Source organism: Sciurus vulgaris (assembly GCF_902686455.1).
Source record: "Sciurus vulgaris genome assembly, chromosome: 1".
Classification (NCBI taxonomy): Eukaryota; Metazoa; Chordata; class Mammalia; order Rodentia; family Sciuridae; genus Sciurus; species Sciurus vulgaris.
Window position 1 is genome coordinate 37443272 of NC_136461.1, and position 15808 is coordinate 37459079.

A 15808-nucleotide genomic window follows, 5' to 3' on the forward strand; every position below is an offset into this window, starting at 1 on the left:
ATATGATGAATGGATAACAAAAGATATTAGGAAGGAAATTAAAAAATTCTTAGAGATAAATGAGAACAAAGAAACATCATATCAAAATCTCTGGGACACTATGAAAGCAGTACTTAAAGGAAAATTTATTTCATGGAGCGCATTTAATAAAAGAAGTAAAACTCAACAAATAAATGACCTAACACTAGCTCAAAGCCCTAGAAAAAGAACAGACCAGCACCAAAAGTAGTAGAAGACAGGAAATAGTTAAACTCAGAGCTGAAATCAATGAAACTGAAACTAAAGAAACAATACAAAAAATTGCCAAAATAAATAGTTGGTTCTTCGAAAAAATAAATAAAATTGATAAACCTTTAGCCACACTAACAAAGAGAAGACGAGAGAATACCCAAATCACTAAAATTCGGAATGAACAAGGATATATCACAACAGACAGGATTGAAATACAAAACAATTAGAAGCCATTTTGAAAATCTATACTCCAACAAAATAGAAAATTTCAAAGACATCAACAGGTTTCTAGAGACATATGAATTGCCTAAACTGAACGAGGAGGACATACACAATTTAAATAGACCAATTTCAAGTAATGAAATAGAAGAAGTCATCAAAAGCCTACCAACAAAGAAAAGTCCGGGACCAGATGCGTTCTCAGCCGAGTTCTACAAAACCTTTAAAGAAGAGCTCATTCCAATAATTCTCAAAGTATTCCATGAAATAGAAGAGGAGGGAACCCTCCCGAACTCATTCTATGAAGTCAATATCACACTGATACCTAAACCAGACAGAGACACATTGAGGAAAGAAAACTTCAGCCAATATCCTTAATGAGCACGGATGCAAAAATTCTCAACAAAATTTTAGCAAATCGCATACAAAAACATATTAAAAAGATAGTGCACCATGATCAAGTGGGTTTCATCCCAGGGATGCAAGGTTGGTTCAACATCAGGAAATCAATAAATGTAATTCACCATATCAATAGACTTAAAGTCAAGAATCACATGATTATTTCAACAGATACAGAAAAAGCATTTGATAAAATACAGCCACCCCTTCATGCTCAAAACACTAGAAAAAATAGGGATAGTTGGAACATTTCTTAACATTGTAAAGGCCATTTATGCTAAGCTCATGGCTAATATCATTCTAAATGGTGAAAAACTGAAAGCATTCCCCCTAAAAACTGGAACAAGGCAGGGATGCCCTCTTTCACCACTTCTATTCAATATCGTCCTTGAAACTCTAGCCAGAGCAATTAGACAGAACAAAGAAATTAAAGGGATACGAAGTGGAAAAAAAGAACTCAAACTATCCCTATTTGCTGATGATATGATTATATACTTAGAGGAACCAGGAAATTCCACCAGAAAACTTTTAGAACTCATAAGTGAATTCAGTAAAGTAGGGGGATATAAGATCAATGCACATAAATCTAATGCATTTTTATACATAAGTGATGAATCTTTGGAAAGAATAATTAGGAAAACTACCCCATTCACAATAGCCTCGAAAAAAAATAAAATACTTGGGAATCAATCTCACAAAAGAGGTGAAAAACCTCTACAATGAGAACTATAGTACACTAAAGAAAGAAATTGAAGAAAACCTTAGAAGATGGAAAGATCTCCCATGTTCTTGGATAGGCAGAATTAATATTGTCAAAATGGCCATACTACCTAAAGTTCTATACAGATTCAATGCAATTCCAATTAAAATCCCAATGACGTACCTTACAGAAATAGAGCAAGCAATTATGAAATTCATCTGGAAGAATAAGAAACCGGGAATAGCTAAAGCAATCCTTAGCACGAAGAGTGAAGCAGGGGGTATCACAATACCAGATCTTCAACTCTACTAGAAAGCAATAGTAACAAAAATGGCATGGTATTGGTACCAAAATAGAAATGTAGATCAATGGTACAGAATAGAGGACATGGACACAAACCCACATAAATACAATTTTCTCACACTAGATAAAGGGGCCAAAAATATGCAATGGAGAAAAGATAGCCTCTTCAACAAATGGTGCTGGGAGAATTGGAAATCCATATGCAACAGAATGAAATTAAACCCATATATCTCACCATGCATGAAACTAAACTCAAAATGTATTCAGGACCTCAGAATCAGACCAGAGACCCTGCAGATTATAGAAGAAAAAGTAGGTCCAGATCTTCAACACGTCGGCTTAGGACCACACTTCCTCAACAGGACTCCCATAGCACAAGAAATAAAAGCAAGAATCAATAACTGGGATAGATTCAAACTAAAAAGCTTTCTCTCAGCAAAGGAAACTATCAGCAATGTGAAGAAAGAGCCTACAGAGTGGGAGAAAATCTTTGCCAATCATCCTTCAGATAGAGCACTAATTTCCAGAATCTATAAAGAACTCAAAAACTTTACACCAAGAATACAAATAACCCAATCAACAAATGGGCTAAGGAAATGAACAGACACTTCACAGAAGAAGATCTCCAAGCAATCAACAAACATATGGAAAAATGTTCAACATCTCTAGTAATAAGAGAAATGCAAATCAAAAAACCACCTAAGATTCCATCTCACCCCAATTAGAATGACAATTATCAAGAATACAAGCAACAACAGGTATTGGCAAGGATGTGGGGAGAAAGGTTCACTCATACATTGCTGGTGGGGCTGCAAATTAGTGCAGCCACTCTGGAAAGCAGTATGGAGATTCCTTAGAAACCCTGGAATGGAACCACCATTTGACCCCAGCTATCCCACTCCTTGGCCTATACCCAAAGGACTTAAAATCAGCATACTACAGAGATACAGCCACATCAATGTTCATAGCTGCTCAATTCACAATAGCCAGATTGTGGAACCAACCTAGATGTCCTTCAATTGATGAATGAATAAAGAAACTGGTATATATATACAATGGAATATTCCTCAGCCATAAAGAATGATAAAATTATGGCATTTGCAGGCAAATGGATGAAATTGGAGAATATCATGCTGAGATAAGCCAATCATAAAAAACCAAAGGACGAATGATATCGCTAATAAGTGGATGATGATGCATAATGGGGGGATGGAGGAGTTAGTGTTAGGGTTAGAGTTAGGGTTGGGGGGGCAAGAATGGAGGAAGGAAGAACTGTATAGAGGGAAAAGAGGGGTGGGAGGGGTGGGGGGATGGTTAAAAATAGCAGAATGAATCAAACAACATTACCCTTATGTAAATTTATGATTACACAAATGGTATGCCTTTACTCCATGTACAAACAGAGAAACAACATGTATCCCATTTGTTTACAATAAATAAAAGAAAATGTTGGGATCAATTTTAAAAGAATGTAACTTTTTAGTGTGTTCCTTGTTTTCCCTGGAAAACTTCATCTGCTAATCCTCATAAAGTTGAGTGAAAGATCATACCTGAACTTGGTGTAACCATCTGGAGGAGGTACAGGACAAGAAAGTGTCTGCAGAAAAGTACCCTTGAAGTTTCCATTATACCTGTGACAAGGAATAAGACAAGTTCAAAAACAGTGCTAGCAGGAGTAGGAAGTTGCAGAATTCAAACGTCTCCACATCTTTCTGTAGTAATTAATGTTCATTAATGTTGCTGGTTAAAAATTAGGACACCCAGTTAAGATAAACCACAAATTACTTTTCCCTTGTAATATTTAGTGTACAGAAATTTTTATTTGCTAAATCAGATCCAGACAGAAGTTTTTTTTTCCTATTAAAGGATTACTTCCTCCTAGGCTAGATTTCATTTGTCTTCTGGTTTTGTATACTTCATGGAATGATTACTTTTCCAAAGTGACCGATCTACGGAATATATTCTGATCTCTGAAGCCTCTGTGCTCCAAACATTTGTCACATTTAGTCACACTTACTTACACAGAAAAGTTTGAAGGCAGAGATTTAGCCTTATTATTATGGGATGAACCGCATGGCTATTTCAGAAGGGGCTATAACCTGCAAATGTAGTAAACCATCTAAATTTCCTGTGCATGGAGAACTCACAATCAGAGACAGATTTGTGGACACATGTTGTCAGTAAAGAACAAAGAGGAAAATGAAATTGGTTCCCTCAGTCAAATGTGAAGGTTTTCATTTGCATAGCACTTTGATTTTTAACTCAATAGATAAATGTGATAGTTTCTATTTGTACCTCAAAAACAAACTGACAAAGAAAAAACAGCTCCCGAGGTGATCATATTACAGAGAAGAGGAAAAATAGCTGAATAGCAACAATGATGTGAAAATACCATCCTGTGTATGTGGGCAGCTCTTATAGACCGGGAGATCCCTTCCCTCTGCAGCACAGTGGTGGGGAGGCGGTTCACAGAGGCTTTGCTACTGACGTGATGCTACCTTGTGAAGAGTGAGCGACTTTCTTGTGAAGCATGAAGGCAATGGTTCAATATAAGGAAACCTTACTGAGCAAGAGGACTTGAGCAAAACCTAGTAAGATTGATGAGTGAGACAGAGAGCAAATTATGAAGGCTCCATGTGTCAGGTTCGTGAATTTAAGTTTTATTTAAGTTTTATCCTCTAGGCAAGGGAATTAAAACACGTTAAGCAGTTATGTGCATAGTGGTTGAAAGCAGGGTCCTAGGAAAGGACTACCTAAGTTGCAATCCTGGTCTTCCATTTAGCTGTGTGAGCTTAGGCAAATTACTGAAACTGTCTCTATTTCTCAGCTGTACACAGGGGATGATAACTTCTTTATCAATTCATTTATTATTGGTATTCATGGAGTTAGAATACCTAAAGTGGTCAAAATAGTATCTGACAAGTGTTATACTAAAAAGTATAAGTACTATAAAAAACACAAGGAGTATAAAGTACTCATTTTCTCATCATTTTTAGTATTGTTGAAATCTAGCAGTGTTTAAGAGAGGTGAAAAGTGAGGTCTTTGGAACCAAATGTACACCCTGGTTGTACTACTTAACAGCCTCCTTGGGTTATTTATGTAACTTCTGTGTCTCAGTTTACTCTCTGAAAAAGAGATGATATATATTTCATAGAATTAAATTTGGTAAATATAGGTGTTTAGATTTTTTTAAAGTGGAGCACAAAAATTGCTCAAAAAAATGTTGTCTCTCAATATTGATGAAGAATGGCACAACATATCCATATTTACATATTTGAAGTGTGATTTTGAAGGCTAAGAAAGAAATGGAGGCAATAACACCACATGGCAAGCAAAATGAGTATTTTGTCCCAAGAAGGTGGTATTGGGGAAGGAATGAAAGATCACAAAATAAGAGAGAGAACAACTGTACAACCCCTAGGACTAAATCAGTCTCTGAATGGAGGGAATGGCAAAGATTTATTTTCACGTGACTCCTGAGCTTCTAGGATTTGTAACTGGGTGGATAAATTATGTCATTAGTCATGATGAGACACCTGGGAAGAAAAGCAATTGAATTTTGAATGGGTCAATTTTAGATTTCTATGCAATTTTTAAAATTTATCCTATTTTATTATGAACACCCATCATACTGTGCTGCACTTGTTAAGGTACATGACTTTGCTATACATTTTTAAGTGTTTGCATATAGGAATTACATCTTCTCATTCAAAATATACTGCAGGATCCTGCAGTGTGACTAGCATATATTAGCTGGGCTGAGTGTCACCTGCTTGCTTCTCCAGATCCAATCTCCACTTTTCTCCACCCTTCTCTGTCTCTCACAAAGTGGAATGCTGAAGATTTCAATGATTGGATCTCCTTCCAATGGTTTTTGATGAGATTTAGCAAGCAGAGTAACAAGCAGGAGATTATAGGAATGAAAGACAATGACTTTGGAGTATTTGCTCTCTTAACTCCTTCCTAGCTGGGTTGCTGTGTGAGCTGTATGCCCAAGAAAACAAACAAAACCCACTCTGTAGCCCTCTCTGTCCATAGATTTTAGTTACTGCTTACTGCCTTTATTCCTTCAGGCCTAGGGGCAGCCACAATCTCTTTATATTAGCTCAGGGATCCTGTTTTGCTCCTCCAAATTCCCACACATTGTTTGCAGAGTTGTAAATATACTCTTTATTTAATACTTATCAAACTTAAGCACGTCATCTGTTTCTTCCTGGGTCTCTGGCTGATAACAGGAACTGAAAGTGATCCCCAATATGTACTTCTGAAATTGGGTTACTCATGCATTAAAGATCACAGCTAACCTCCACGCTGGAAGGTATGAAAAAAGAGCAATCTATAGCATATCATGACACCAAAACTACTCAAATTATAAATATCGGTGAATCAAATGCAGGAGAAGAAGGCACAGGAAAGGAAAGGAAATAGCTTGGTTGCTATGACCAAAAAGTAATTGTAAAGATTATGTAGTTCTCTACCTTCTTTTGACTGTCCTAGAAGATGGACATGAAGAAAACGGAAAACTAAAAGCTGTGAATATACAGCTGAGAACGTATTTGGAGAAGTAGGGGGTCTACATCACAGATCTCAAAGAGCTCATCTCCCTAGTCACCAGAGATGAAGATGAGGATTGAATTCAAGGTCTAATTTTAAGGTTTGTAAAATTAAAGCAATAATTAAATGCTCCATTCACAAAGTTTCTTAAGCTAATTTAAGGATACTCTAATGCAGTTTGAGACCCTGAGACATGGGACAAGGACATTCAGGTACACATGCATGGGATTAACAGCAAAGATTTCCTTGTAGTCAGGATTATTTAGCTATCACCCCTGCTGAGTGTTTAGCTTATTAGTTCCAGGTCATTGCTGGTTAGTTGGTGGCATCCATCATTAATTCATACTTAAGGGGTGGATACTTATCATTGAATCTGGGTTCCTAGTTGGGAGCAATTCATCAGACACAGACATTCACACACATACAAAATGGCTTTCATTCTCCCCTTTTCTTTGATCTCATGCAATATTGTCTCTGACCAGGAAATTCATTTTACAACAAAGGAAGTATACCAATGTGCTAAGGACCATGGGATTCACTAGTCTTACCATGTATCTATGGTCTAGGATACAGTAGATTTGATAGAACCTGAGAAAATCTAGCCCTAAGACATGTGAGATTTGCCTTAAACTAGTGAATAACCAATTGTGCCATCTCTGTAGCAGAATGCATGGTCCTGGAAACCCAGGAGTAAATACTGGGCATGATCCTCTCATATGGCCTTATAACTGACTTGAAAATGTTTGCTTCCCCTCTTTTAATCTTTTCCTCAGTATGTTTGATGGTCCTAGGATCTCACAGAGGAAACTTTTCAACATAGGACATAGTTATGAATCCAATGAATTGGAAACTGAGATTCCCTGCTAACCATTTGGAGCTTCTCACATCAATGAACCAAGAGTCAGAAAAGTGAGTCTCTGGAGGGCTGGAGAGACTGATCCAGGGGTCACAGATGACTTGACCAATATTCTTGGCCTGTAGAGACATGAAGCTACCCAATAAAAGTAGAGAAACCAAAGGTTCGGATTCACAGAAATAAAGATTTGAACAATTAGGTTAAGAACCTCATCTAGCTGAGGTGCTGATTGAAGGCAAGAAGAACATAGAGCAGGTAGTGGAGGCATGCAGTACAATTATCTTATATAAATGTTTGTGACCATCAGAGTTTGTAACAGCTATGTTCTATATTTATGAATCATAAATTTTTTCCCTGCAGGTACTTTACATGTGTAGCACTGGTTATGACAGTCTAGGTTTCAGGCAGGAAATATAATGAAATTAATATTATTCATCAGGATAAGTTGCCTTATAGAATTGGAGCTTCCCCATGGTAATTATGCAAGCTTATTACCCAGCTGAAGGATAAGACTAGACTATGGACAGAACTCTCGCTAATAGACAAAAGTTACTATGCTGAACATCTTTGTGTATGCACATCCACTCCTCACTTCTCTGGCATTTTAATTTTAATTCTAATTTAAAAAAAGAGAAAAAAAGCCAAATATGGATATTGGAATTAGTGGATAACAGGAGTGATCTTGCTATAGAAAACTTGTCCTTTGGAACATTGTTATATGGAACCCAAAATTTTCAATTTCACTCAAATAATAATCTTGATCAGGTACATGTTTCTCACTATATAGATGAGTGCTAAAAACACACTTGAACATGGGTAGTTAGTGATTAATGAGTAGAGTTTCAATTTGGGAAGGCAGAAGAGTTCTAGAGTTGGATGGTGGTGATAATTGCATAATGTGAGTGCACTTAATGTTACAGAACAGTACACTCAAAATTTTTAAAAGTATACCTTGTATGTATGATTATTTTACTAAAGAAATCTTCAAATGTTCAAACAAAAAACAATTATGTAAATTAAAGACTATAAAAGGTAATACAAATCACATTCAACCTGCCAGAAAAGTGAATCAGATCACAAAGAAGAGAAGCATGTGTATAACTCAGTATGTCCATAGAAACAATGCTCAACCCACCCTCCTTCTGTTTTGTGTTTATTTTAAGGAAAATCCAAGTGTTTTCAACATATCATTCTTCACTATTGAGAGAATAACTGAGTTAAAATATTTTAATGAAGACTTTCATGTAATATTTTGAGTCAAAAAATTTTCAATTTTCTTTAAATTTTTTTTAAAAATTGACATCTAATAACTGTACATATTTATGGGGTGCAGTGTGATAATTCAATGTGCAATGCTCAAATCTGGGAAGTTAACATTTTGTTCTCATTAAATATTTGGTCTTTCTTGCTTTGGGAACATTCAAACTCCTCTCTCCGAGTTCTTTAGAAAAATATATGAGTTGTCATAAAATGTAGGGGCCCTACAGTACTGTGGAACACTAGGAATTATTCCTTCTATCTAAGTGTATTTGTGTACCTATTATCTGACCTTCCTCTCTTCCCATTTCACTTTCCTTATGTAGACTCTCATGACCACTAATCTGCCATCTACTTGTATGAAATCAACTTTTTAAAATTCCACATAAGATTGAGGACAAGCAGTATTTTTTTCTGTGCTAGCTTATATCAGAAAGTAATAAAAAAAATCACATATAATATTTTAAAAACTCATCATGGACATTTCACCATGAGATTTTCCTTTCTCATTCTGTTTTTGTTAATCACAACAAACTACACTGCAGAAGGGGTATTCTGGTTGTAAGAATATTGCAATGGAAACCAGTCTCACTATTCTGTGGCTAAAGAATAATATGAATAGTAATAATATTTTCTTTACTTATTATCAAGTCATCTCCAGAAATTGAGCCCAATATTTGCTATGGCATGAAACTACACTCAATTGATTCATTAAAAATTCGGAAAATGTTTTCCCCCTCAGGTGATAAGACAAGACTGCTCAGTGCATTATATCCTTCTGAACTCTCAGATCTCACTATTCTTCATATATAGTTCAGTCAAGTTCATAGAAATTAAAGACTGGAGCCCTCAGAGAAGGCACAAGAAGAAAGAATAGAATAAGTAAAGAATATCCAAGAAAAGAGAACCATGATCCTAAACCTTACTAAAACCCCTCACTTACTTGAGACTGTAATCCCCAGTCAGTTTTCTGTTGGTCCTACAGAAAGAAGTCCAGTTAAGTCAACTGAATGTCTGACAGTGTTTCAGCAGTTGTTCTGCAGTCAAGTCGAGATGTTCCAGAGTCAGATGGGGACCAGGTAAATAAACTGCCAAAGTCCTTCTCCTGCTGCCAAACTTTGGGCATATGATTTTGCTATCCTGATACTTAAGTCCCTTTGCAGGGGAAAATCCCAGGGAATGACTGACTGTATCAACCTGTGGGAACTCTGTTCAGCCCAGTGATTGCACCTTGCATTGCTCAAGTACCAACGTGACTTGCATCATGCTGGGATGACGTAAAACAAAATCTGATTTAAATACATATAAATCAGTCATATGATAGTGCTGAATTAAAGGACTGTGATAAATTGATTTTGAATGCTTTTTACCTGCACATAGAGAGGAAAGGAATGAAGCTGTGGAAGCACAAATGAGAGGCCTGAAATTCAGATTAGGCACTTAAGAATGGTTTTGGAGAGCAGATAATGGCTGAGAACAGTCTTGCAGTAAAGTGAACAGTAAACCCAGTTAAGTACTGTAAGTAAGTGAAGGAGTAGAGTAAGTTTTTTAGGCTAAGGAAGTGCCTTAACTTTGTAGAAATAAAAGAAGATGGTGAATACAAAACACTTCAGGTAGTTAAGTGTGGCCAGAATGGGAGAGAAGATGAGAGGGAATAATGAGAGGTGAGCTGCAGAGAAAGGGACAAAAAATAAAATTATGAAGCATGCAAAGTTCAGAAATACATCTGATATATACTTAAGCATATGTACATATATGTATACTTAAGTTTGGTAAAATATATAAAAGGGCAGGTTATCTACTGATGACCATGGCTATGGAATGAGACTTCAGTCGATTCAGAATCCCTAAAACTTATCATTTATCTTAGTTCCTGTTGTGATTTGCATATGAGGCATTTCTCCAAAGTTTCTGTATTAATGCAAGAATTTTCAGAGGTGAAATTCAGTTTATGAGCATTTCTAACTTACTCAGTGGATTGATTGATTTGATGGATTGATAATTTAAAAGGACTACTGTATTGGGTAGTAACTAAAGATAGGTGGGCCAGCATTGGAAGAAGTGGCTACCTTGGGGATTATTTCTTGTCTGCCTGGCTTCTCCTTCTCTCTCTCTGCTTCCCAGCTGGCATGAGCTACGTAGCTTTCCTCCACCATCTGTTTCCATTATGATGTTCTGCCTCATCTCAGGTCCAGAGCAATGGAGTCAGCTGACCATGAAGAGAACCTCTGAAACAATGAGCCCCACATAAACTTTTCCTTCTCTAAATTATCCTTGTCAGGTATGGTAGTCACAGTGACAGAAAGTTGCCTAATGCAGTTCCTGAATCTCATCTCCAGATATTTGGGGAAAACCCCCACGTAGTTTTTCTCAAGAGACTGGGAGTGTATTTAAGTTGTTTCTCAGCACATTGTCAAGAATGGGTGTGAAGATAAGCACAGGGAATCTGGAGAGAGAGTGTGAACAGAACCAACATTGTTACTCCATTCTGTGACTAAAACATTTAAAAGGAAACATCTTGAGACAGAATCCAGAAGTTTTTCTGCTCTTCTAGAGGCATTAACTCTGAGGAATTCCTGGGATTGATCTTCATTTAAAAGTCTTAACTTCATTTTAATTTCTTTTTCTATGAAATAGTTGTAACATATCCATTTTCTACCTCATCTGTTTACCAGGCACTTTTGGTATCTTTCCTTATAAGATTATATGCCTGGTCAATTGACTTTAAAATCATTTATGAAACATAACAGAACTACTCTGTTGTGAGAAATGCCATTGGTATTTTAAAAAGTTCCCCTAGTAGATTGCATTGTACTACTTAGGTTGAAAGCTACCTTTCTATAGTTAATAGAAATTTTTTACTTGCCCTAATGATGTTTCAGGGCTTGTGTAATAGGAAAAATTATGAGAGGGAGTGTAATAGTGTTTTCTCAACTACAATTAATTAAAAATTCTGCTGGCTCTGATGTTCTCTGAATATATTTATACTCTAGTTATGTGTGTCAGATTGTGGTGTTATGGAAACACATGTTTCTTCTTGCAAGGTGATTTCATGTGTTGTTATCTCCATTATTATATAAGCTAATGTTTACCTAGTCAGAGATGGGAGAACCCAATAAAGTAGGTTTCTTCAAAAGATTTTTCAGATAAGTCATAAAAGACAAAAATCATAAAAGAAAAATCTGAGGGATAAATCATCATTCAAGTTTAACATTTTTCACTCATTCAAATACAATGCCATGAATTCTGACTTTTGATACAATGGTTGAAGTGTAGTCATAAACTTAAGAACATGGAAAAGTTGAATAAACATCAAAATTACAACTTTTCTTCATCTCTGGAAAGTTTTCAGGGAAGCATGCAGCCTGGAATTTCCAAAAAGAGATGAGATAAAAGCACTGATATATGTGGGCAAAACACAGATAGAAGAGAAGTCACCATACAAACTTGAGAGAAGACTCAGCTAAAATTTTTTTCTTATTTCTTTCTTTATTTTTACAGACTGCATATTGAATCATTTTACACAAATGGGATACATCATTTCATTTCTACGGTTGTGCAGGATGTAGATTCATACAATTCCTGTAACCATACATGTACAAAGGGTAATTGTGTCTGTCTCATACCACCATCTTTCATACCCCTCTCCCTCTCATTTCCCTCTACATAATCTAAAGTTTCTCCATTCTTCTCTCACCCCCCACTCCCTCACCCCCACTATACATCATCATCCAATTATCAGGGAAAACAATCGGCCTTTGGTTTTTGGGATTGGCTTATTTCATTTACCATGATATTCTCCAATTCCATCCACTTATCTGCAGATGCTGTATTATTCTTCTTTATGGCTGAATAATATCCCATTGTGTCTGTATACCACAGTTTCTTTATCCATTCATCTGTTGAAGGGCATCTAGGTTGACTCCACAATCTAGTTATTATGAATTGAGCTGTTATAAACATTGTTGTGGCTGCATTACTGTACTATGCTAATTTTAAGTCCTTTGGGCATAAGCTGAGGAGTGGGATAACAGGGTCAAAAGGTGGGTCCATTTCAAGTTTTCTGAGGATTCTCCACACTGCTTTCCAGAGTGGCTGCACCAATTTGCAACTCCACCAGCAATGTAAAAGTGTGCCTTTTTCCCCACATCCATGCCAACATCTATTATTGTTTGTGTCCTTTTTAATAGCCATTCTAATTGGAGTAAGATGAAATCTTAGAGTTGTTTTAATATGCATTTCTCTAATTACTAGAGATGTTGAACACTTTTTCATATATTTATTAATTGCCTATATGTCTTCTTCTGTAAAGTGTCTGTCCAGTTCCTTGGCCCATTTATTGATTGGGTTCTTTGTATTTTTGGTGTAAAATTTTATAAGGTCTTTATAAATTTTGGAGATAAGTGCTCTATCTGACATGTGTGTGGAAAAGATTTTCTCCCACTCTGCAGGCTTTCTTTTTACATTATTGATTGTATCCTTTGCTGAAAAAAAGCTTTTCAGTTTGAGTCCATCCCATTTATTGATTCTTGCTTTGATTTCTTGTGCTTTGGGAATCTTGTTAAGGAAGTCTGATCCTAAGCCAACGTGATGAAGATTTGGGCCTACTTTGTTTTTTATTTGGTGCAGTCTCTGATCTAATTTCTAAGTCCTTGATCATTTTGAGTTGAGTTCTTTGCAGAGTGAGAGATAGAGGTTTAATTTCATTTACTGCATATGGATTTCCAGTTTTCCCAGCACCATTTGTTGAACAGGCTATTTTTTCTCCATTGTATGTTTTTGGCACCTTTGTCTAGCATGAGATAACTGTATTCACATGGGTTTGTCTCTGTGTCCTCTATTCTGTATAATTGGTCTACCTGTCTCTTTTGGTGCCAATACCGTTCCATTTTTGTTATTATTGCTCTATACTATAGTTTAAGGTCTTGTATTGTGATACCTCTTGCTTCACTCTTCCTTCTCAGGATTGGTTTGGCTATTCTGGGTCTCTTATTCTTCCAAACGAATTTTATGAGTGCTTTCTCTATTTCTATGCAGTATGAGATTGGGATTTTAATTGGAATTGCATTGAATCTGCATAGCACTATTGGTAGTATGACCATTTAGATAATATTAATTCTGCCTACCCCAGAACATGGGAGATCTTTTCATCTTCTAAGGTTTTCTTCAATTTCTTTCTTTAGTGTTCTGTACTTTTCATTGTAGAGATCTTTCACCTCTTTTGTTGTATTGATTCCCAAGTAAATATTTATGACCCAAACAATGGAGCATCTATGTACATCAAACAAACCCTTCTCAATTTTAAGAATTAAACATACCAAAACACAATAATAGTGGATGACTTTAACATACCACTCTCACCACTGGATAGATCCTCCAAACAAAAACTAAACAAAGAAATTATAGAACTAAATAACAGAATCAATGATATAGACTTAATGGACATGTACTGAGTATTTCATTCATCATTGTGCAAATATACTTTCTTCTCAGCAGCTCTTGGATCCTTCTCCAATATAGACCATATGCTATGCCACAAAGAAGCCATTAATAAATTAAAAAGTATAGAGATATTACCTTGTATTCAATCAGGTCATAATGGAATGCAATTAGAAATCAATGATAAAATAAAAAACAAAAACTACTCCTACACGTGGAGACTAAACAATTTGCTATTTAATGATGCATTGGTAACATAAGACATCAGGGAGGAATTTAAAAAGTTCTTAGAGGTAAACAAGAAAAATGACACAACATATCAAAATCCCTGAACACTCTGAAAGCAGAGTGCATTGAGTTTATACATTAAAAAAATACAAAGTTAACAACTAAATGACCTAACATTACACCTCAAAGCCCTAGAAAAAGAAGAACAGATCAACACCAAAAATAGTAGAATACAGGAAATAATTAAGTAATTGAAATCGTAATTGAAATCAATGAAATTGGAACAAGAGAAACAATTCAAAAATTGATAAAACAAAAATTTGTTTTTTTGAAAAAGTAAACAAAATTGATGAACCCTTAGCCACGCTAATGAAGAGAAGGAAAGAGAAAACTGAAATTACTAGAATTTGTGCTGAAAAGGGAACCATCATGACAGACACCATTGAAATACAAAACATAATTAGAAGCTACTTTGAAAATCTATACTCCAGCAACATACAAAATATCAAAGACATTGACAAATTTTTAGAGACATATGATCCTCCCAAACTGAATCAGGAAGATGTACACCATTTAAAAGGATCAATTTCAAGCACTGAAATAGAAGAAGCCATCAAAAGCCTACCAACAAAGAAAAGCCCAGGACCAGATGGATTCTTAGCTGAATTCTAAAAGACCTTTAAAGAAGAACTTGTACCAATACTCCTCAAAGTATTCCAGGAAATAGAAAAGGAGGGAACCCTTCCAAACTCATTCTCTGAGGTTAGTAGCAAAACCAGACAAAGACTCATCAAGGAAGAAATACTTTAGACCAATATCCCTGATGAACATAGATGCAAAATTCCTTAACAAAATACTGGCAAATCGCATACAAATAATATATTAAAAAGATAGTGCACCAAGATCAAGTGGTGTTTATCCCAGAGTGCAAGGTTGGTTCAACATACAGAAATCAATAAATGTAATTCATCACATCAATAGACTTAAAGTTAAGAATAACATGATTATTTCAATAGATGCTGAGAAAGTGTTCAATAAAATACAGCACCCCTTCATGCTTAAAACACTAGAAAAAATAGAAATAGTAGGAAGATACCTCAACATTGTAAAGGCTATCTATGCTCAGCCCACAGTCAACACCATTCTTAATGGAGAAAATCTGAAAGCAATCCTTCAAAAACTGGAATAAGGCAGGAATGCCTTCTTTCACCACTTCTATTCAATATTGTCCTTGAAACACTAGTCAGAGCAATTAGACAGACCAAAGAAATTAAAGGGATACGAAGAGAAAAAGAAGAACTTGAGCTGTCAGTATTTGCTGATGACATGATTCTTTATTAAGAGGATCAAAAAAACTCCACTAGAAAACTTCTAGAACTAATAGATGAATTCAGCAAAGTAGCAAGATATAAAAATCAATATGCATAAATGTAATACATTTCTATTCATAAGTGATTAATCCTCTGAAAGAGAAATTAGGAATACAACTCCATTTACAATAGCCTCAAAAAAAAATAAAAACCCAAATTTTAATAAATAAAAAAGGCCAAGTGTGAGTATGAGAGAATAATTTTAGATTGTGTGGACACAAAACATGTTTGCAACCACCTGTGAGAACTTC

At 35.7% G+C, this 15808-nt stretch overlaps 2 protein-coding genes across 7 annotated transcripts in view; both read right to left on the minus strand.

Annotated features, from left to right (window-relative positions):
• LOC306653889 (selection and upkeep of intraepithelial T-cells protein 1-like) overlaps positions 1 to 9638 on the minus strand; it is a gene marked incomplete at its 3' end in the record, with an annotated part of 35675 nt that extends 26037 nt beyond the window's left edge. Inside the window, exons 1-2 of the mRNA XM_079126981.1 lie at positions 9464 to 9638; positions 3403 to 3483 (exon numbers count right to left, since the gene is read on the minus strand). Of these exons, the coding sequence (XP_078983107.1) occupies positions 3403 to 3478 (76 nt within the window). The 5' untranslated portion in view covers positions 3479 to 3483; positions 9464 to 9638. The remainder of the gene's footprint in view (positions 1 to 3402; positions 3484 to 9463) is intronic.
• LOC306670252 (putative selection and upkeep of intraepithelial T-cells protein 1 homolog) overlaps positions 1 to 15808 on the minus strand; it is a 201674-nt gene that overhangs the window by 45866 nt on the left and 140000 nt on the right. The gene's annotated exons all lie outside the window — the stretch shown is intronic.